Source organism: Clytia hemisphaerica, unplaced genomic scaffold (assembly GCF_902728285.1).
Source record: "Clytia hemisphaerica strain Z4C2 unplaced genomic scaffold, Clytia hemisphaerica genome assembly, whole genome shotgun sequence".
Classification (NCBI taxonomy): Eukaryota; Metazoa; Cnidaria; class Hydrozoa; order Leptothecata; family Clytiidae; genus Clytia; species Clytia hemisphaerica.
In genome coordinates this window covers 488,196-510,614 of record NW_027104534.1, presented here as the reverse complement: position 1 = coordinate 510,614, position 22,419 = coordinate 488,196, and the positions used below count along the sequence as shown (strand labels likewise).

The following is a 22,419-nucleotide window of genomic DNA, read 5'->3' as shown; positions in this document are numbered from 1 at the left end:
AAAGTCATGATAATGCGCAAAGGAGAATTCCCTAAATTACAAGGTGCAATATGCAATGTTCCCATTGAAACACCAGGTGTATGTAAAGTACTTCCTAGAGGAAGTGATAGTAGTGGTGTAATAAATGTTGAATTAAAAAGAAAAATATCCTACAAAAACCCTGTTATTTCGCAGCAAGTAAGACGACAAAAAATTTTTGAAACTTTGGACTTTTTAGTGAATAATAATCCTTTGTATCACGATATAAATATTGATACCTTATTGGTATATATTTTCGCGTGTTACAAATTTTCGCGGGTACTTAATTTCGCGAGTTTTTTGGTCAATTTTCGCGAAATTTAATACTGTTTAAATTTTTCAAAATTACAAAATCGCGAAATTAAATACGCGCGAAAAATTTTTTCTTAGTATTTTGTTAGTATTTTTACATCAAAAACGTCGTGTTTCAAGCAAAATCAGTCTTTGTCTTGCTTTATATTCCCACTTTCTGAAAATACCTAGTTTGGTGAATCGCGAAATTTAATACACGCTAAAATTTTCCAGAAGTCAGCAATCGCGAAATTTAATACACGCGAAACACGTTTTTTCGAAAAAAATTCGCGATTCGCGAAAATTTGTAACACGCGAAAATATATACCAATAAGGTATGTCAATAATTGACCAAATGAATAATGATGAATATGTTGAAAGGGTTTTATCAAATAATGATTCCATATCAAACGCTTCTTCCAATGATATAAGATTTGTTGACGATACAACAGTTACTTTAATCAAGCCTTTTGAAGAGCAATTAGAAAATGAATTTGATTCTGATGATCCACTCAGTGCGTATCGGACACCAACATGTGAAACAGTCATTGTATCAGAAGTGCCAAACATTATTTTAGATGATGAAAATGCAATTTTAGCTCCGGGTGAAGGTCAAACCCCCAATTCATTAACACAGGATGAGTTCTGTGAAGAGCTAGCCCATCCTCATCTTTTTCCTACTGGGAAATTTGGTTATAACGTAGAGCGAGATATAAAATTGTCGCCGACAAAGTACTTTAATCAGCGTCTTTTAAATTACACTCAAAAGTTTGCTTCGGATTCAGATTACATTTTTTTTGCTCACAAAACTTTACTACAGCTTAACCTTAGAAGTAAGATCAATATTGCAATGAGAATTTCAAATTCCAACTTGACTGCGGGATTATTAGCAAATAATTTTAATGATACAATTCAAAATTGCGTAGCATCTGATAATGCATACAAGTTTATGAGTACTATTAAAGGAACCCCTGCATACTGGCAACACATGTTATCTGATGTTCTTGCAATGGTTAAACAACTTGGTGTCCCGACATACTTTATGACTCTCTCTTGTGCCGATTTACGGTGGGAGGAATTTGTTACTATTATCAGACAATTAAGCGGGGATGCTGATACTGATCATGAACTTCTTGATTACCAATCTAGATGTGCCCTACTTAATAGCAATCCTGTTGTGCTTGTGCGTCAATATCAATATAGAAAAGAGTTGTTTTTCAAAGAGATTATAATGGACGGCCAACTTGGAAAAATTACATACTATGCCCTCAGAGTAGAATTTACTTTCAGGGGTAGCCCACATGATCATTGTTTGCTTTGGGCTAAAGATGTCCCAAAACTTGAAGACGGAAAAGAAAAGTATATTGAACACATAGATAGTGTTATTTCTGCTAATGTTCCTGATAGAGAAGAAAGTCCTGAGTTATGGAATTTAGTCACTAAATATCAAATACACTCCCATTCTAGAACGTGTAGTAAATATCGCAAAAATGAATGCCGGTTTAAATTTGGAAAACTTTTCTGCAAGCGTACTATTTTGTCTGAACCGCTTCCTGAAGGGTTACCTGAAACTGAAAAACATGATATTTTTTTTTCTTAGAAATAATGTGATCCAAACTGTTCAAGAATTTATAGATACAAATTTGCATCCTAAAAAGAGAAACATTTTGGATCCTGATAAGCCTGAGTATATTGAAATTGGCTCTATTGATACAATTTTGTCTTCTTTAGGGTTAAATTATGAAACATATGAATATTACTTATTAATCTCACCAGACAAAGATCAGCATTTGTTTCTAAAACGTGACCCATATTCTTGTTTTGTCAACAATTATTTTGCAGAAGGCCTCCTAGCATGGGAGGCCAACCTCGATATCCAACCAGTGTTTAATGCATACAAGGCAGTTACATACATGTGTGCCTATTTTTCAAAAAGTGAAGATAAGTGTTCAACTGCAATGCAAGAAGCATTGAAGCAGGCCAAAGATTCAAATGACAGTCAGTTTGAGAAAATGTCTAAAATTGCCAAAGTTTACAACTCTAATAGAGAATGCTCAATCCAGGAAGCAGTTTACTTAACAATGCCTGAACTGTGGCTTAGAAAATGCTTTCCTGCTATTTCGTTCGTTAACACTAACTTACCTGATCAAAGGTACAGAATTTTCAAATCAAAAGAAGAAATTGAGGAATTGCCTGAGGATTCTGATGATCTTTTCAAACGAAATATGTTAAACAGATATATTGACCGCCCAAACACAGGGCAATTTAATACTATGTGTTATGCCACATTCTGTGCAAACTATACATTAGACACAAGAAAAAATACAGATGATGAAAATGATTGGCAGCCTACTGTACTAGATGATGCAACAAGTGCAGTGAATCATCAAGAACCCCAAACACTTCCAAAATCAGCCAAATTAATCAACAGTAAGGAGAAACTTAAGCTTCGTAAGGTTCCAAAAGTTTTGAGGTACTACACTCCTAACAAAAACAAACATCCAGAAAAATTTTCCCACCATATTCTAATATTGTTTTACCCATTTAGATCAGAAGAGAATGATTTGAAATTTGATGGTTCATATGTGTTGAAGCTCAATTTAGATGAAGTCAATGCAGTTGTTAACGAGAACAAGCAAATCTTTGAACCTGATGGTCATCTTGTTGATTTAGTACTTCAAAACTATCGCAATGACCTTATGCATAATCAAGATGCCTTTGCTCAACAAGAAAATGATGAAGTGCAAGACCTAATGAGTAACTCATCAGACAGTGAAAATGATGATGAAAGTCATGATATTGAACAAAATTTAGCACCATTTATTCAAACAGTTCATGGGTTACAAACTGATGACCAAATCAATACCCATATAAGATCTTTAAATTCTAAGCAAAGAGATATTTTTGACATAGTACTAAATTGGGGAAAAATGTATGTGCAAAATTCCAAGTCCAATAATCCTATACTACTAGAACCATTGAGAATATTTTTAACAGGTGGTGCGGGCGTAGGAAAATCTCACTTAATTAAATGTGTTTACAATTGTTTGTCAAAAGTCCTAGCATATAAAAGTGATGAGCTAGAGAAGCCACGTATTATTAAATTGGCCCCAACTGGTATAGCAGCTATCAATATATCTGGCACCACAGTACACACAGGATTGAGTATTCCAGTTGGAAAATTCAGAAATATGGCTGACAAACAAAGGACTGCCATTAGAAATAAATTACATCATGTAAAGTTGATAATAATTGATGAAATATCTATGATTTCGTCGCAACAGCTTTTGAACATCCATACAAGATTATGTGAAATTTTTGGTGTAAATGACAACACACCATTTGCAGGGAAAAGTATCATTGTTTGTGGAGACCTCTTTCAATTACCTCCAATTTTTCAAAGTTCAGTATTTTCAACTGAGGGACCTATTATTGGTGCATTCAAATTATGGCACCTATTCAAACTAGCTGAATTAGATGAGATTATGCGTCAAAAGGATGACTCTGACTTCATTGATCTCTTGAACAATGTAAGAGTAGGTGAATTGAATAGTAATGATGAAAGTATGATTAAATCTAGACTGATAACACGAGAACACCCTGATTATCCAATAGAATCATTGCATTTGTTTGCAGAAAATGCTTCAGTCCATCTTCACAATATTCAAAGATTAGATACTCTGCCTTCGGAAACAATAAATGTAGAAGCTATGGACGTTTATCCAAGGGATTTTACTGAATCTCAAATTACCAAGGTTAAGAACCTGCCACTTAACGATACAGGTGGCTTATCAGTTCTATTTGATTTGAAAATAGGGGCAAGAGTAATGCTAATTAGTAATATTGATATAGAGGATAGGTTGATCAATGGTCAACTTGGAACCATCACTGACGTAAAATTCAGAAACAATAAAGCAGAGCTAATTTATGTTAAACTAGACGATAAGGCGGCTGGAATAAAAGCTCAAAGTAAAGACCAATATGCTAAGGCCACTGAAACTGTTCCCATTGAAAAGAGTGAGGTGAATTTTCCCTTTGACAAAAAAAACCCATACACTTCACCTATCATTTCTCGGACACAATTTCCTCTTAAGCTAGCTTATGCTTGTACAGTGCACAAAGTTCAAGGATTGACTTTGGATTCAGTAGTCGTTAGTTTTGACCTTGCAAGGCAAAGAAAGTTCAATGCTGGTCAAATGTATGTTGCAATGAGCAGAGTGAAAAATTTAAATGGTTTGTACTTTACTGGTCAATATCGACGTAGTGCTTTCGTATGTAGTGATAAAGTTGGTGAAGAATACACACGATTGCGTCAGAACAAAGTTGAAAGAGTTGCAGATATTATGAGGTGCAGTTCTAATTTAAATGTTTGCCTATTGAATGTAAGATCTTTAAGACGACATGCAGTTGATATTCAAAAGGACAGATTTTTGTATGAAAATGATTTGTTATGTCTGACAGAGACACAGATGAGTTATGAGCATTCTGAGGAAGACAAACAAAGTATTCATGAAGAGCTTCCTTATTATATTCTTAGTCATAATATTGACCAGCATAAATTCAACAGTGTTACTGTCTGTCATTCTCCTTCTTTTATTGACATTGATGAGTATGATCATTCATCATGCTTTTCTCTTGTAAAATTTAGAAAAGCTGACTTTACTGAAAAGGAATTTTGTGTTTTGGTTCTCTATAAAAGTTCAAAAATTCAACGTGATGTGTTCTGTTACAATCTTGCTCAATTTATTGAAAGATACACAATTGATATCATTTTAGGAGACTTCAACATGGACGGCTTTGAAATGGAGCATGATCAATTGTTGGCTGACATTCTCCAAGATTATGATTTAGTTCCGAACTTTCCAACACATATCGATGGGAAAATGCTTGATCAAATTTGGACACATAAGGAATTGGTGCACGAGTATGGTATTGAAGTTATTCGTAAATGTGTGAACTTATCCGATCATGATGGAATCAAATTATCGCTGACTTTGCTAGATTAGAATACCCGTCAGAGGCGATTCCCGGCGGGACAAGGGGGGTGGGAAACTGGGGTGGTGGATGATCTCAACTTTCTGATGATTAGTTTTGAGTGGTCAAAATTGCAGGAAGTAAAAAAAATTATCTCAAATAAAGAGGGTATAGTATCCCTTTTCTCCTATAGCAAATTCTACCTAACTTAAAAATTAATCATCAGAAAATTAGCCAAATATTCAGAAACATTTGCTTATGTTGTCATAGGTGCTTCTTTATGAACAGTTTGGATTGATCAAAGGAAATTTTTTGTGATAGACTGAGTAAACTAGGAATACTCTTTAAAGCAATGATGTTATCGAAAATCTGTTAATATGATATCAGTTCAGATTTGATTCTGGATAAAATGAACTTTGTAATTAAGGATTGATGAAGCTTAACTCTGTTGGAAATATGCAATTAAGGTCATCCCACCACCCCGTCCATTCTTATGTAAGTTTTCTGACGTTTAAAGACTATTCTTAAAAGACATTTATTCTTTGGGGAGGAAGGCTTTTTTTCTGCATTAACCAAAAGAGGGCTCTGTTGAATTTGACATTTGCAGATGAAGTTAGGGAGGGTGTGAGAAATGGGTCAAATATGTGTGAGTGTCTTTTATAGATGGTCTATAGTAGAAAAAAATCTATAGACAAAGGACAATTAGTTTAAAGATGCCTTTCATTAATTCATTTTTGATTACTATCTCGTCAGGAAACTTAGTACATACCTATGGATATGGCATTTAATGTAATATTTTATTTATTGTATTATTTATTCCTATTTTTGTATTATTTATTCCTATTTTTATATTATTTATTCCTATTTTTTATATTTATCATTTTTCTTCTGTTTTTCATAATTATTAGATTTTTTTAAATTATTATATTCAAAACAAAGTAATATTTCTACCATTTTTTAATAGGTTTTTGTTAATTGTTTTATTATTTTCTTGTATTCTTTTTGTTATTCATTTGCCTACTCAAAATCAAAAAGACTGTCACAGAGTTTAAAAAATAGACAATATGGAAAAATATGGAATGAAAAAATATGGAAGTGCATTGCAAGTGAATTGATTCATCTATATATGTATGCATTTTGGTTGATATTATAAGGATAATTATGGAAACGTTGAATAGTGGTATAAGTGGATATATATTTCAATTTTGGAATTAATACAATTGATGTAATCGCTTAATATCCTAATGCAGCTTAAATTCATTGAATCTCAAAATATCCTAAATCGTCGTCATTTTCAGTCTTTATTAACAAAGAGTCGAATGGCTTCGAAAATTTTCATTACAATCACCAACATTCGATACAATCGCCAACATCGATACTGCAAAATATGCGCTTAAAGTCATTGTATCATAATCGTTTCATCCGATTTTTACATGCTGTATTTGCTCATTGGAAAGATAAAATTTTATGATTTTCAGCATTTCTATAGTAAATCAACTGTCACGCTCAGCCACCAACCGACCATTACAAAAATACAAAAATAACAATTCTTATCGCGATTTCCATGATTCCACTGTGACTTCTTCGACGTATCCAGACTTGACCTCAATCTTCGAAATGTCTGGTGATTTGTTCCTGTTGGAAAAAAAAACGTTTTGGTATGTAAACTTTGTATGGTTTGATTACTCGAAATGTGACATTTATGTAAACGAAACACTGAAAACTAATTTTTATTATTTTGGAAGCCGGAAATCCACCGGATGTGAAAAAAAGCCAAATTTGCACAATACTTGTAAATTTGTAAATTGCTAGCTATTTTCTATGAACTATGTACTATCGAAATTTTGGAATTACGAATACTTGGAAATATAATTTTTAGATTCATGAAATCCAAACTCAAGTTACCCGTTTTTGCCCCTACCAACCTGTATTTTCCTGTTCATTTAAAAACGAAAGCAGATTTTCGGCTAGAATGAAAGAAAATTTTTTTACGAATTGCTTGGAATCTCGAATCTTGTCTTTCAAGTTCAAAATATTAGATATTTTCGACCGGAAATGACGCAAAATTTGACCTTGCCTTTCGTTCTAAACTCACTCAAAATAGGTTTATCTTATTAATTTTCCGCATTCCTCTTCAAGTTTTAATTGTGTGTATTGTTCTCCAAGTATTTCAATGTTCTTTTCTTCTTCGTCTTATTTAAGGCGAAATTTTCGACTTCTAGTCGTCTTGTTGTTGTTGAAATTGATACCAGTTAGAAAAAATTCTGTCTTCAAATTGCCCCCCCCCTCTTATTCCATCCCCCCCGCTTATTAGAATTTAGAAAATTTTCCTACCCCCCTGCTTATTCGGACCCCCCCTCCCGTCTATTCGGGAGACAAGAGTAATCTAAAAGAAACTCTGAGTATAAAATAAGAACCTCCGAAACTCTCAATTGATACTGCTCTGTTAATTCATCAAGCACTCTACGAAGAGAAGATAAAAACCTTCCAAGTAATTTTAAAAGTACTTCGAATGTGTCTTTCCCATGACGAAAATCATTTGGGGTTCAAGCTGGAAAAAAATATCACTGTAACTAGACAACAAAACCTATTCACGAATTTTCTTCTTTTCATACGATTCCACAAACGCGAGGAGGCGGTTTCTTTCATAGTGGTACGCTAATCTCGTTTTGCCTTGGCTCATTACTTTGTCTACCATTTACTTTCGGTTTTTTAACTAGATTAACCAGGTGTTTCTCTTTTTTTTCCCTGAATGTCTTTTATTTGGAATTGAATAATCGAGACATGAAAAATGACTATATTGTAATCTGTTTTCAATGAATAATTGCCACCGGAGGAAGCCTAAAGCTTCTGAGGATGGCATTCGTAGCTTCACGCATAAGGAAGTTGGGCAAACATCTCATAGTTTTGGGCGCGTTTTTCAGTATTTTAGTTCCGCTTAACGGTAGCATTCTTATCTTACGGTCTCTCTATTGTTTTATCATCATCAAAAAGACTTTTCTAGAGTTATTTTGATCTGATTACTTATTTTGAAATGTCAGTTTGTCTTTTTCTTATCCCTGGTGAGTTATTTGCATCTAAGGAAATTCCCTTTTCTGGGAAATTCCCTTTTTATACCACAAATAGTTATTAAGCGCTCTTCATAGGTTAAAAATATTACTCTACTCAAAGTATTCGAACAGTTATGTTGCTAAACGTGTACATTAGTAAAATAACATATGAAGAGCAGTATCTTCAGATATATACGCTTTTTATAGGAAAAACCAGTAAGTCATATGATTCTGGCTGGGCTGCTCTTAAATTTATATGAGTTTTTCCTCCTTAAATGTCAATATTAATTAAAATGGAAACATGTACTTCTCAGTAATTTCTGAAATCTGAGGTTCAGATTCTTCTTAATTTGTTCTTAGGTTTTGGCCAGATTTCAGCCTCGTATTCTTATGAAATTGTTCTTATAAAAAACGTGTAAGACAAGGCACGGATGTTACTCTAAGAAGACTGTAAATCACTCCCTTGACACATTTGTTAGCATTTGAAAGAGTTTTGTCTCAGATGAGAGGTCACTCTAAACAAAAATTACTGTAGGGCTAAGATCATTCCTTATGAACGCAAATTCTACTCTATGTGTTCGTTTTGCTGCGGTGGCACGTTAATGAAAGTTATGGCTAGTCTAAAATGTAGGCGTTAATAATGTGCGCGCGCTCTTTCGCGAGCATGATGCGTGATGTGAATTCTTATGTTCTTATATAGTTTGTTCCGTATTTATCTTAGACTTAAGCATGGTTTGGTCAAATTCCTTAGTCTAGTTTAGCTATTTTCAAGTCTTTGGTACTGGCGTAAACAAGAGTGGCACAAAGTTTGTGCAGGAGATCAGATTTTTTTCGACACTTTTTTTATCATTATCCTTATAATATGTTGTTATGTTGGACGGTGAAAAAGAATGCGGCTATTATATTTTGATTTTTCCCTTATATGTTAAATATAATACAAAATGTCTGTAATTACATGTTTTTTCTTTTAGCATAACGTTTATAAGCATATGCAGGCTCAGTTTTGGATACCATAAACAATGGCTCTTTTGTTTGAGAATAATAATGCATAATGCAAGCCTGATATAGGGGCAGACACTTGCTTGACACAATCTCTTCTCTAACACAAATTTTGCGTCCCTCCTCCCTCCTCGCTACTACCGAGTTAATGTATCGGAGGATATCGAGGACGACGGTAAGTGAAATCAATACAAAACAAAGTCGCCTTTGCTCACCTAAACAGACGACGGTATCTTGGTGTTTTTACCGTCGTCGAGCAAAGTGGACGGCGATTTTGGCCCCATGTCAGCTTTGCTTTATACCGTCCCCTCGATTTATCTCGAATAAATAAACTCGCTACTGCTTGGGAGAAAACAATACGCAATGCTCACGGATCGTTTCCCCGGGAATCGGGAAGTATACCGTTCTAAGATATCAACAGTACATTTATCATTTTTCCTTCTAAATTAAAAGAGATAGTATTGTAAGCTCTGCGGAAGCAATTACTATACAAAAGATGGAAGTAATACCCACATGCCATTGTTCGTGAGCTTGTTAAATTGTTAAATGAGGCGAATTGTTAATTAGATCAAGCTTTTTATACTTTCTCTCTAGTGTGCCATAAAACGTAACAACTTTTTTGTTAATAACATAACAAACTGCTAGTTAGAATTTGTGAGAAAATTAACAAGTCAAATTTCGATTGAGAGTAGAGTTCATGTGATATTTTTTTGTAAAGTTCTCTGTGATAATTTTGGTGTTCAAAGATGACTTCGATGTTAGATAGTTATAAAGAAGATATCTTCGAAAGCTCCTACGACAAAAATGACGGTAGGCAATGTCTTATTACTTTTTAACAAACGTAAACAACCCAGCTGGCACACAACGTTGTTTTAACGTCCAAATAACGTTATTTGGACGTTATGAATGTCACATGGACGTTGTTTTGATGTTGTGTGCCGGCTGGGAAGGGTCGAGGCCTTTAACATTTATGAATATAGAAGATGAATAAGCCGGAGCGCTGATTGGATCTACCTGATGATTAAAGTTAGAGCAAGTGGGGAAGTGTTATATAGTCGAGTGCTGGAACGCCAAGGGTATAATCAGTAATTGTTCGAGCTACTGAAATTCGAGTTATAGAGGCAGAATAGCCTAAGAATCAAGAGACCGGAAATTCGTTCGAGTTTATGAAGATAATCGAGTTGAGGAGGTTCGAGTTATGAAAAGTCGACTGTAGTTTAAAGCGATAATGGAAAGGATCGTGAAAAAGCAACGATCAGTTTTATTGGCAATTGAATCATGCTTGACGGTGGGCATTGTTTGAATAATATATTTGTGTGAAAAAAACAAAGAAATATTAGGAAAAAGTCCAAAGGAAATCTGCAAAAATGGCGTTTTCCGGCACACTTCCGGCATTTTCGGCCGGAAAATATTTTACTAAAATCAGGCTCCATCACATTTTAGATATTGCTACTTCACCAGTGTGCAAAATTTCGTTCAAAAATACAAAGTATAGCTCGAGAAATTCAAGAGAAACCGTTTTTCCGGCGATTATAGACTGTTCCGGCAATTTTTAGATAGTTCTGGCTTCAAAAATCAGTTTAATGACAACTGAATCATGCTTGATGATGGGCATTGTTATCAATAATGTTTTTATGTGAAAAGCAAAGAAATATTAGGAAAAAGTCCAATGAAAATTAGCAAAAAAATTTCCAGCATATTTCCGGCATTTTAGGATGGAAAAAAATTTTCTCAAAAATCCGACTCGGCCACACTTTGGAAAAAAATTATGATGAAATCTCGAGAAAATGCCAAAAAAACGGTTTTTCCGGCATTTTCGGCCGAAAATTTTTTTTCTCGAAAATCGTACTCCGTCATATTTTGGGTATTGCCATTTTGCATCATTGTGCAAAAAATCAGATAAAAAACTAATGAGCCATTCTGGTAACAGACATAAACGAACGAACGAACTAATTTATAGGACCTCCAGGTAGGTCCAAAAGTAAAAGAATCAAATTCTTGGAAACACGTCTTAGAAAGTTGTAAAAATTTAAACATTTGTCTTGTTAACTCATTTTTGATGTTTTTAAACGTCTTTAAGATTATCTTATAAAATCACTTGTTAGAAGTAATTACTGTCTGTCTCCACTACAGATTATTTTGAGCCACACTTTCAATTAGCCTTACACATACGGAATCAGTATTACATGCCACTAAAGCTTAATGTTTTACGGGAGAGATGAATTCAAAAAGTCAAAAAGTTTTGAAAACTACAACCAGTGGAAAGTTGCATGAATTTTGAGTCCTTTTCTATTCCCTAGAAGTTACTCGAAGTTATCTTATTTGAGCGCATGGAAGAAGCACGTTATATCTCTATAGGAACACTAATGAGCTAATAAAATTGAATAATTCCTCGTTAATGATATTCAGACGTGTTGATAAAGATATCAGATTCACAATCTAAAGCCCTGTCCACACTTTCACTCTTGTTTTTTAAAGAAAATTCATTGGAATACGTGCTACTTTGCTAAAATTGTAAGAAGAATAATTTAAGGCTGCCAAAGTGTCAAAATTACTTAGGAATATTATTTTACAGTAAAGAAACTGAATTTCATAATTATCAGGGGTGATACTTTACAAACAAGATATTAAAAACTTTTAACACGAAGCATAAATTTTGATAATAGTTTTGCTGGTTCTTCGAGTACCCTATTTTGGACTTCCCGCCTTGCGCTTTCGATGCTTAAACTCACGACGAAACTTCTAGTGGAAAGACTGAGGAGGATTTACACTTTCAAGCAGCTAAGATTATCTGAAGATTGATATATAGTACTCTTTTCAGAGAATTCAACTCTATGGTTATCTAGATAGGGCCTTTAAAATTTTGATGCACCTGACGTTGCACCTCAGACTTTCTTCAAGAGTGCAGAATTCGTAAACAAAAAGGAGCTCGAATTTATATATTGAAAGGAAAATTGAATTTTTTAGCTAAGTGGAAAATAAATACAGCTAGACGAAGATTAAATATTGAGAACAAAGTGTAAAATCTCTAACAAGAATACACGTTTTTTTTAAAGAACGTTCAAAATTTCTGAGACCTTCGGATGTGCTTAACTTATTGTATTTTAAGCCTAAATATGTTCTTAAAATGTTCTTATTTTCATCAGTATTTTTGCACAATACCTTACAAGAAATAGGGTGGTTTCAGTCCACAACGCCTGTTAAAATGTTCTTAATTTGTTCTTAATATTTTGCCCACCGAAGCCTTGTGGTCTCAAATGTATAGTTTGTTCTCATAAAAAAACGTGTAACACTTATGAAAAACGGTGGAATTTTTCACTCAATTTTCAAATTATCATATAACACGAGACCAAAAAGATGATAACTTTTTAGTAAGCTTTATAAAACATCGCTTAGACCAATATTTTATATAAATTTTTTCATAAAACGTTTCTCATTCATTTGGATCTCGTGAATTTAATCTGTCTAATATGTTTGAGCGGTTTTAAAGTGATTTATTTTTGATTTATTATAACGACTTTTAGGTCACACAAATCTTAAAAGAAAGTTTTGAGACAAAATAAGGAAGGATTTTCTTTTCAACTTAACAGACAGAGAGCTCTTTAGACCTCGTGTGTCGAGCAGAGATTTAAAATTCATGTTATATCAGGTTTTCACTTGATATCTGGTATTCTGATATTATCGGCGTTGGATGGACGACTTTGTTTTGACGTCTTTTGCCCAGAATCATTTTATAATTATAAGCTTCAGGGTTCAGATTAAAGGGAGGGGATAACTAAATGGCGGAGGCGGTTCTTTAATAATGTATTGTCTAGCATAGATGTTATGCATATACTGTATCAATTATGAATATTCGTCGTTAGATTAGAATTATTGTTTTAAGGAAATTCACAAGAGACACTCTGAAGATCTTTCTTTAAAAAAAGAACTTTTGCGATAAGCAGTGTAACTATTTTTTCGACTAGATTCGATTACCTCGAGATTTAATTGGTTCGATTCGATCAACATCGATTAAATTCAATCAAAATAATAGAATAAGTTGGATCGAGTTCCTTTAATCGATTCTTTTCGATTATTACTGAGTCGATTGACATTAAAGTTCGATCGCTTCGCTCGACATTTCCTGGTACTAAATGTGTACGGTTATAATTATTACACTTAGAATTTCATTTGACTTTTAGAAATGACAACAAGTTCATTGGAGCCAACGAGCGGTGGGCCACTAAATAACACGTCATACAATTCTTATGTTGACTTGCTCTCATGTGCAAGCTTAAGAATCGCTGAAGATGATTGGAATAGCCTGGTGAATTCAGGTAAATCAATACTTTTATTCTTTTTTTTTTTTTATCTTTTCAGACTAAAAATTTTTTTCAAAAAAAGTCAAAAACCTGATTAATAGCATTTTATGAAGTTTCAGATGAGATAGAGTTCTTATAAGATACAATCATGGACAAAAGGTTGTAGACAAATGAAATTTCAGTGAAAAATGTGGAGAAATAGAGTAAAATGACTCTTCAATTAGTCTGAAAGGGAAGTTGACTTGACTTTGAAAGGCTTTGGATGGGTTTGGAAAGCACCCAGAACCTCTTGGGAACTTGTTTTAGATCGATATTTTGCAAATATTACAGAAGTTTACAAACCTTTTGTCCATGATTGTACTTTAATAATTGGTCATTTCACGCATTCTTTAGAAAAAGTAACAAAATTGTTTTATTACTGGTTAATGACCAACCAAATCAAATAAGAGCTTGTAAAAACTCTTAACCGACCCAGAAGGGTGTACAGAGGTCATTTGAATTTTGACAGTAAAGCATAATAAAAGGACAACTCATGCCCAAAATACTGTGTATAATAAAGCCAAAGTTTTCAAAAATCTCACCGCCCGTAAAATCGTTGTCACGGATGATGATTTCTCTGTAATGTAAGGAAATATCTCATCACTACCCTGCCTATAAAATGACTTATTTTCTTACTTTACAGACGTCAAACTTGCGGTACAAGTTGGACTTTTATTGCTGAGGAACAACAAAGAATTGGAAACAGTTTTAGAAGTCACAGAGAAACAGTTTGAAGAACAGAAATTGAGAGCTGATGTAAGAAATATGCTTTATTGTTAAATCTTTTGGTTAAAATCTAGTGACAGTGAGTCCTTTCATTGAAACAATGACTTTATAACTTACATAAGTACAGTATATACAGCCGATAATACGACACGGCAAAAATCCTCAAAATCATTTACTTACTTATATATGAAGTATTAAAAAAGGGAGCTACGTAAAAAAATAAATCTGATTTCCAAATTCTGATTCCCGTATTCACGTATTCGGGACTTGAGTCAAACTCGAACTCGAACCCAGTCCTTTTGTACGCTTTTTCATGATTTTGATAGCGCTCACGAAAGGTTGTATCACGTCCATTAGTAAAATCAAAAATGGCTCTGGGTATAGTGAAACCAAAATGTGGTGCAAGTGGCTCTGGGTACGAGGTTGGACTTGAATGCTATAATTTCTGTTCTAATAACAAATATCAGAATCCCCTGTCAACAAATATTTTATATAAGTATCATCATACCTGGTGATCTTTAGTCTTTGGGTGCAACCAACTTTTATTTCAATTCCAGCAAAAGCTTGTTTGGTAGAAGTTCTTTTTTTCATCATGGATCATCAGATCAATCAGATGGATCAATTCCATAATTTATTTTTCATTTTCACAATTTTTATTAGTTAGAGCACTGAAAAATAGAAAATAAAATGATTTTAACATTTAACTCCTTTTCAGCATTATGAGAACCAAGTCAAGAACTTGAACGAGTTATTGAATCAACAAACAGACGTATATTCATCCCTAGAGACACAAATTCTAGACCTCTCAAATAAATATAAACAGTTACTGGATGATTGTGGGATTTACAAGAAAAAGAATATCACCCTGTGGAGGAGAGTGGAGTGGCTTGAAAAAGAGTGCGAAGAATATTTAGAAGAAATTTCATTCCTGAAAAAGGAAGACAAAAACTCCATCGCAGAGGAGAGCTTAGAGTGTCTCGATGACCGCGCTCCTCCTTCGTTTGAAAATTCAGATAAAGTAGATACTAAACTGCTAAATCGCTTTGAATCGATTCTTGAAGAAAACGACTTATTAAAAGAACGAATTTTGGATTTGGAGCATGATAATTCAATATTAGAGGAGGCGATACAAAGGTTCGATAAAAATTCATCTGAGACAGGAGAAACAAAATTATCGAGTGTAGAAACTTTTTATTATGCATCGCCTGAAAAGAATTTAGCTGCAGAAATAAATTCACAGTCTGGTGTGAAAGCGACACCAACTTTACAGCATTATCATGAACTTTTTGCTGAGATTTTCCAGAAAATCAAAATGACACGAGATGATACATGATGAGTCTTGATGGTTTTTTTAAATATTACTAACAATCAAAATAACAGTTCTGTTCAATAAGGTAAATTTACAGTGTGTCCCGAAAAAAGTATCGAGTCGTAACATTTCTATAGAAAGAAAGTTCTTGTGTGTGTTTCACTAAATCGGCAATGTTTATCAAAGTTTCTCTTTGTGTCATATTAATTGTCATGAGACATATTTTATGAATAATTTTTACAAAAAACAATTCTCAATAACTTTAACGTCCTGAAAATTGTAAAGAAAGTTAATTCTTTTTAATCATAATGACTGTTAAACAATTATTGTGTTGGTATATGACGTTTTCTTGCACGGAACTCGAGCTCGATCCTTTTTTTCGGGACACTTAAAACTTTTAACTTTTTTGTTTTCATTCAAAATGACCGGTTGCCAATCGGAGAATTAGAGAACACCTGTGTGTTCGCAAAAAAAAAAAAAAAACACAAGAGAATTTGTAAAAATTATCCTCACACTTGAAATGTTTTTTTATGATATTGAATGAACAAAAAACTCATCTAATTTCACATATTCTAATCTGTTAGATAATGAGTTTAGAGGGTTTAACTTTAAGCGTGTACTTTTAGCAAATCTTTTCCCGCTTTTTTTGGACACACTGTACAGAATTTGGTTTATTTCGACATGAGTTGAAGCTTTAAGAACTGTCTTTGCATACAATCTGATACCATATACAAAGAAAGTTCTCAAAGCTTCAACAGTATCAATATTCGATGAAAATTAGACGATCTAATGTGTTACAATAGTATATAGTCATAACTATGATTAGGCACATTTTATCTAATAACTATCCCGATTTTTTTGGATATTTGATAACTTTATAACTATAAAGACGGAATATAAATTTTTGTTGTTTCTATTTATTATATCTATCCAAAAAAGTAAAAATGAAAAACTTTTCTGTAGAAAAATATTTGAAAAAAAAGATAATTTCGTTATATAATAATTAAATTTTGTTACTCGTTTTCCCAGTTGCAAAAGAGCACGTAATAATACTTTTAGATGAAATTGTGGATAAAGAAATAGTAGGACAATTCCAAAAAGTGAGGTTATGTATAAAAAATAATCCCAAATTTTGAAGCAATTACATTTTCGTAAAAAATAAAGTGGATATAATGAAAAATAATTTTCTGCATTGAAATTTTACCTTTGTTATAAAATATATGCATTCTCTAAAAAACTTTCTATCAAAATAAATAATTTGTTAATATGCTATAATAAGTAATTCCGTAATGTTCAAAGAGGACTGAAGGGGATGCAAATACTCCCAAATTTTGAACCCTATGAAACGACTACAATTTAAGACGGAAAGAGTGACGTAGAGAAGCTTTAACCTTAAAAATCTCCACCGAAAAATGACCATGGTGTATATGAACCTCTAGAAATATGAAATGAATTATTTGACGCCCCAGACCTCTACCACAATTAACATGTCACATAAAAATGACGCGATGAAATTTTTGTTGAGGATACTTTCCAAGCCAATTTGACTTCACATATGTCTACTACATGCAACATTTTTGTTGGAAACGAGCAAAAGCATTCCGTATACCATCGTTACTCGTTGGTGCAAGTTGAATTGTGATATCCTCATTTTGTCCCTCTAGCATATCTAAAGAAAGAAATTTAAAAAGTTTCTATATTTCCTGTGAGAAATCCTTAAGTTTTCTTTGAACTAGTTTGATTTGTTTACAATTGCCTAAAGTCTTAAATGGATGCCTATTTCTTGTGCTAGAAAGTGTAAAAACACCCCTGTCTCACAGACCCGCTGGGACCCTAGCCCCACTGGAAAATTTGGAAAAAAATTTTGTCCCCGGTGGGAAAGTACCTTAGAATTTAAGCCCCACTGGAAAATTGACTTTGATTTCATCCCCATTCGAAATTCCCTGCTCACTGGAATTTTCAACCTTGGAACAAAAGAATCTCCATCCCCATCGGAATTACAATACGAATTTTTATCCCACTGAGCCCACTGAGGAAAAAATTTCCACAGAGGCTGCGAGACAGGGGTGCGTAAAACCTCTACTTGAAAATTGAAAGGAGTAGTAAGGAGATTAGTTAGAGTATGATCACAAAGGTTTAAGAAACTACCCAAATTGTTAGCAGTCTTTATTTACTATTCTCACTAAATCCTATTTATTTTGAAACCAACCACATGCGGTTGCGTCCCACGGATCCTAAAGGTTGACCCCCTAATAGTAGGTTCGGTGTACGATGAATAGCGAGCATACTTACCCTTATTGTGTTCTAAGTAATCACTGACAATCGTTTGAAACACTTCATCTATGAAAATATCAATAAAAATGAAAAATCATTAAAAAAATACGAAATTATTTCAGATAATTTTAAATACACTTTTCACGTTTTCCGCGAAAAGGTTGCGCTGAAGCTCCAGACCCACTCCCCCTGTTCAGAGGTGCAGGGACTAGACCTAAAATTATCCTTTAATTAGCTGCAGACCAAAATTTTCTGGAATTTCAGGGAATACCCTCCACCTCTTGGAATACTTAAAGGCCAATGTTGAGTCCTGGGGCTGAGCAAATTACAGCAAAAATCTGAAAAATTTGGCACCACCTTTCTCTGACTTTCTTTTTAAAAATACTTTATTCCTAAACCATTTGCTACTAACAGGTGCCTAATAAACGTACAAGCGAGAAATCAGAGCTAAAATAAATAAACGTACAGGCTAAAATAAACGTACAAGGAAAAATCTACGGAAAAATCTACCAATTTTTCAAATCAAACGCTCGAATTTATAGTAAAACGTTCGAATTTACTCGTGTAATATTCGAAATCTCCCACATTACGTTCGAATGTAATTAACGGCCTTTCTACACGTCTGACTTGAACAAAAATTAAACTTTTTTTTCCAGTATGAATCGGGCGATATTGGGTCAAAATAAATAAACGTACAGGAGGGAATAAACATACAGGCGGGAAAATTCCTCAAAATAAATAAATGTACAGGTCCTAATAAAGTGCGTACAGGCGGGAAATTTGACACCTAAATTCTAAAACCTAAAACCTAATTTCTAAGGGACACCTAAATCTTGATAGGTAGTATGAAAACTTTTGTTGCTTTCTTCCATTTTTGTAAAAATTAGCCTCTTTTCATTTTTTTTCTTTCCAAAAGCATGAAAATCAGTCACAACCAACAGTAGGGCATATCTTTCCCCAGAATTATTCTTAGAGGCTTAATTTACGGAAAAACTTTTCGAGCCTTGAAGTTCATACCAATATTTTCACCAGATTTACTAGACGTTTCAAATTCCTTTGCACCTATTGATTGAGCATATTTTGAAACATCACGAAAGTCGACCGCGCGTTCTTGGTTGGCGATCAAATCAAGTTTAGTTCCGCATAGATAGATTTTACAGTCCTATAAATGGAAACATACAAATAATCAATCAAACGTTGCGGGAATGTGTTGTTTAAACAATATAATTTCATCGAATTTACACAACAAAGTCACCTAATTAACCTGAATTCTAAATTTTCTAAGTTTTTGAAATGGCATTGCCCATTTTATAATAGAATCCAATAATCTTAGATCCTCAATACTAAACTTCAGTTGTTACGTTAACTTTATAGACGAGTGATTTAGAATTAAAACACCAGCCTACGATTTAACTAAAGTTATGCGTAAGTTGAAAAAATACGCGCCAGCTTTGTTGTTAAAACTTTAAATTAGGTTAAGATTGCAACCTCTTCGTTTTTGCGGACTTCATCCACCCAAAATTTTGCTCGATCCCAACTCTTTGAATCTGTCAGATCTATTAATTAAAAGAGGAAAAATTGTTAACCAATTCATGTAAATGGAGTGTTGCGAACAATCACATAGTTCACACACCCACACACCTAAAGAGGGTAGAGATGTCTTGAAAATCGCAGAAAGGGGGGGGGTTAAGAAAATTTCTTGCAGAAAGGGGGAAGTTTTAAGGAAATACTTCTCCACATGATAAAGAGTATAAAATCTCCGAGCTATCACAAATCAAATTAACTTGATTAACTAAAGATTATTGCTTTTGTGCAGAAAGATCTGATCTCCCAAAAGATTCAAGGAAAACAATGCTCCGAGTGAGAGAGTTTGTCATCCAAAAATTACCATACCATAACAGAGGACAGCAGCTTTTGCGTTTCTGTAATACATTCGACTCAATGATTCATATTTTTCATCTCCTACTGTATCCTGAGGAAAGAAACAAGAACATCTAAGACTAAGTTAGAGCGCAAATTGACAGATTTCACCGTTATTCTGTTAAAAGACTTTTTCTAAATAAAGTTCATCTCACTTTAAGGAGGGGTTCCGAAATCCATACTTTAGATTGAAGTTTTTAGTAAGGGCCTTTTAGATTCGACGAATGAGTGTGGCTAGAACAGATTACTCAAATTGATAGGCTTTCCCTTTCATGTGTATTTAGAAAAGCTCAATGGTAAAGACTGTTGTACCAGCTATCATTGAGGAAAATATATTTCTCATACCCAGATTGCAACTTCGACAGATTTACCATTCACTGTTATAGTTTTGCCACTAAAAGCAGCTCCTATGGTCTGAAGAAAAAACAGGTCTTAATAAAGTTATCCTGATTATTAAAGTCGATGGAAATAAAAAAATTGCCCGGGGGCACTCATATGGTCCGACCTACGGCATGTGCTGCCCTTAAGGGTAGGTTTTTCGAGACCCTCGAAATGCACTGTAGGTGTACGTTCGATAAAATGCACTGTATGGGTACCTTTTCACTACTCAAGAGCTGTACTGTAAGGGTCCGATCTTGAAAGTCAATTTTTGGCGGCGCATGCAGTCGTTTAGAAATCGAGTGCCCCCACCCCCAGAATTCATCCACGACAGGAAAACAAAAACAATTCATGGGGAATTGAGCAAAAACCGTAAAACTTTTATATCCAACACGGTTCCGCAAATATACAATCAAATAATCAATGAAACATGAAAAAGTCATCAATCTCAGAAAACATTATAGATAACGAAATATTTGACGGCGACCACACTTTATCTAGCATTAAATAAAATAGCGAAACATTTTATCCCTAAGAAATGTTGCACCAAAAGCTTGATGTGATTATATCGAAAGTAAACTTGATTGAAGATATCCAATAATGTTCAAGCCGAAAAAGGAGCACTGATATAAATGATATGAAAGAATCATCTCATAAACTTACATTGGAGTATCTATCTTCAAACGTGCCATAAATAAATCGTTGAATGAGTGATGTTTTACCACAAAAATATCTTCCAAGTAATACCACTTTAATGTCTACTTTTATTGGAGGTTTTTTATACATTTCTTTCATATCTTGTAAATCAACATTTTCCACAAGTCCTATTTCTGCGTGTTTGAATTTTTTTTTACGTTTTCACATGTGTTTAGTTTAAGCTCTATAAAGAAAATAACATGATGTTAGAAGCAATAATATGAAAGTATTTTTATGGAATCATATTACAATTTGTAATATGAACGGAATGATTACTCAATACTAAACATAATGATTATGATGATACAATACAAACTATTTCAATTTTCCAACACAAACAAATATTTTGTATTGTCGGACTTCCAAAATCTAATTGCAGGTTATTATTATCTAAATTTTGGACAAGCAAGATCGTGATTATATGCAATGGTATATTTATCTTGTAAACATCTATAAAAATATACCTTTAAGAATTGAATTAATTTTCTAAAGGCCCCGAAGTAGCACTACTAGAGTCATCATGCTAAAGTTTTTGCTCTTTTATGATCACAAATAATATTGCCAAAATTACAAAAAAAAAAGCAAAGAAATTGGCCAAAATCACACATCCTACCTCAAAGTATTCTGCTCCATCACACCAAAATGATCACCCATCACACACAAAAAAGTCCTCATCGCACAAAAAAATTTTACGGAATCACTCAAACCGCTAGAGGGTGTCTCGAATGTAAACTTTGATTCTATGATGTTTTGTGACATTTTTGATGTCATCCACTATTTTGCTCATAGAATGAGGCCATCATGTGGCTTACATGTCAAAATACATCCATGGTTAAGCTGAATAATTTATCTACCTGTTGCAAAAAGAACGAAATTTTGTGGCTTACTCAACTTAAATTATATTAAAGCATGAAGTGTGAGTAAAATATGTGGCTGACGAAACAGCCACAAAAAAGTACATTTAACAACGCAAAAGTATATACATTTAACACTTTTTGGAAAATTCAGCCTTTCTTCTTTCAAGTCTAGAAGGTCCCATTCAGAGATCACTTTTCAATATCGTGTGGCTTACACTTTAAAAAAAACTAGAATTTTTGATCTGCAGCCACAATTTTGACTCAATAACAAAAAAATGTTTCTAATCATATCTCCACGTTGAGGTCTATTACCCTGTGAAATCTCTATGGCTGACTCAAAAAATATGAAGAGCTATTCCAAAAAGTTGATTTTGAGCATTTTTTACAATGTCACACTATTTTTGATTAGCATTATGGCAGAATATGTCATTGGTCTTAAAAGCCTTCAGTTTACACAAATAGAAGAATTTATATGTTGGATGATAATTTGACTCTCATTTACAAGCATAATATATACACATAAACTATAAACTAGAAAACTATACAAAATTCGTTTAATAGAAGAGCAAGAAAATGAAAAATGTTTT

The 22,419-nt window shown here is 33.5% G+C and overlaps 3 protein-coding genes across 3 annotated transcripts; 2 read left to right on the top strand and 1 right to left on the bottom strand.

The window, feature by feature from the left end:
- Window positions 1–664: 664 nt before the first annotated feature.
- Window positions 665–5,315, top strand: LOC136822499 (uncharacterized). Its single transcript, XM_067078765.1, has 2 exons — window positions 665–1,668; window positions 1,910–5,315. The coding sequence occupies exons 1-2, from the start codon at window positions 665–667 to the stop codon at window positions 5,313–5,315; spliced, it is 4,410 nt and encodes a 1,469-aa protein (XP_066934866.1).
- A 4,669-nt stretch (window positions 5,316–9,984) lies between these two features.
- Window positions 9,985–16,002, top strand: LOC136822486 (cerebellar degeneration-related protein 2-like). Its single transcript, XM_067078753.1, has 4 exons — window positions 9,985–10,142; window positions 13,514–13,648; window positions 14,316–14,428; window positions 15,114–16,002. Exons 1-4 carry the CDS (start codon window positions 10,079–10,081, stop codon window positions 15,729–15,731), a joined length of 930 nt encoding a protein of 309 aa, XP_066934854.1. The 5' UTR covers window positions 9,985–10,078; the 3' UTR covers window positions 15,732–16,002.
- A 561-nt stretch (window positions 16,003–16,563) lies between these two features.
- LOC136822488 (ras-related protein Rab-24-like) lies at window positions 16,564–21,155 on the bottom strand. Its single transcript, XM_067078754.1, has 7 exons — window positions 20,943–21,155; window positions 20,247–20,315; window positions 19,875–19,953; window positions 19,470–19,537; window positions 18,999–19,143; window positions 18,000–18,047; window positions 16,564–17,376 (listed from the first exon to the last, which is right to left on the bottom strand). The coding sequence occupies exons 1-7, from the start codon at window positions 21,072–21,074 to the stop codon at window positions 17,270–17,272; spliced, it is 648 nt and encodes a 215-aa protein (XP_066934855.1). The 5' UTR covers window positions 21,075–21,155; the 3' UTR covers window positions 16,564–17,269.
- Window positions 21,156–22,419: the final 1,264 nt, after the last annotated feature.

Bases quoted from the DNA above. Each gene is read 5' to 3' on its own strand.
- LOC136822499 (XM_067078765.1), top strand. From the start codon at position 665: ATGAATAATGATGAATATGTTGAAAGGGTTTTATCAAATAATGATTCC. The intron at 1,669-1,909 runs GTATATTGAACA...TTTTTTTCTTAG, and splicing joins CTTGAAGACGGAAAAGAAAA to AAATAATGTGATCCAAACTG.
- LOC136822488 (XM_067078754.1), bottom strand. From the start codon at position 21,074: ATGAAAGAAATGTATAAAAAACCTCCAATAAAAGTAGACATTAAAGTG. The intron at 19,538-19,874 runs GTATGGTAATTT...TTTAATTAATAG, and splicing joins AGCTGCTGTCCTCTGTTATG to ATCTGACAGATTCAAAGAGT. The intron at 17,377-17,999 runs GTAAGTATGCTC...TTCTTTCTTTAG, and splicing joins TTACTTAGAACACAATAAGG to ATATGCTAGAGGGACAAAAT.
- LOC136822486 (XM_067078753.1), top strand. From the start codon at position 10,079: ATGACTTCGATGTTAGATAGTTATAAAGAAGATATCTTCGAAAGCTCC. The intron at 13,649-14,315 runs GTAAATCAATAC...CTTACTTTACAG, and splicing joins GAATAGCCTGGTGAATTCAG to ACGTCAAACTTGCGGTACAA. The intron at 14,429-15,113 runs GTAAGAAATATG...ACTCCTTTTCAG, and splicing joins AACAGAAATTGAGAGCTGAT to CATTATGAGAACCAAGTCAA.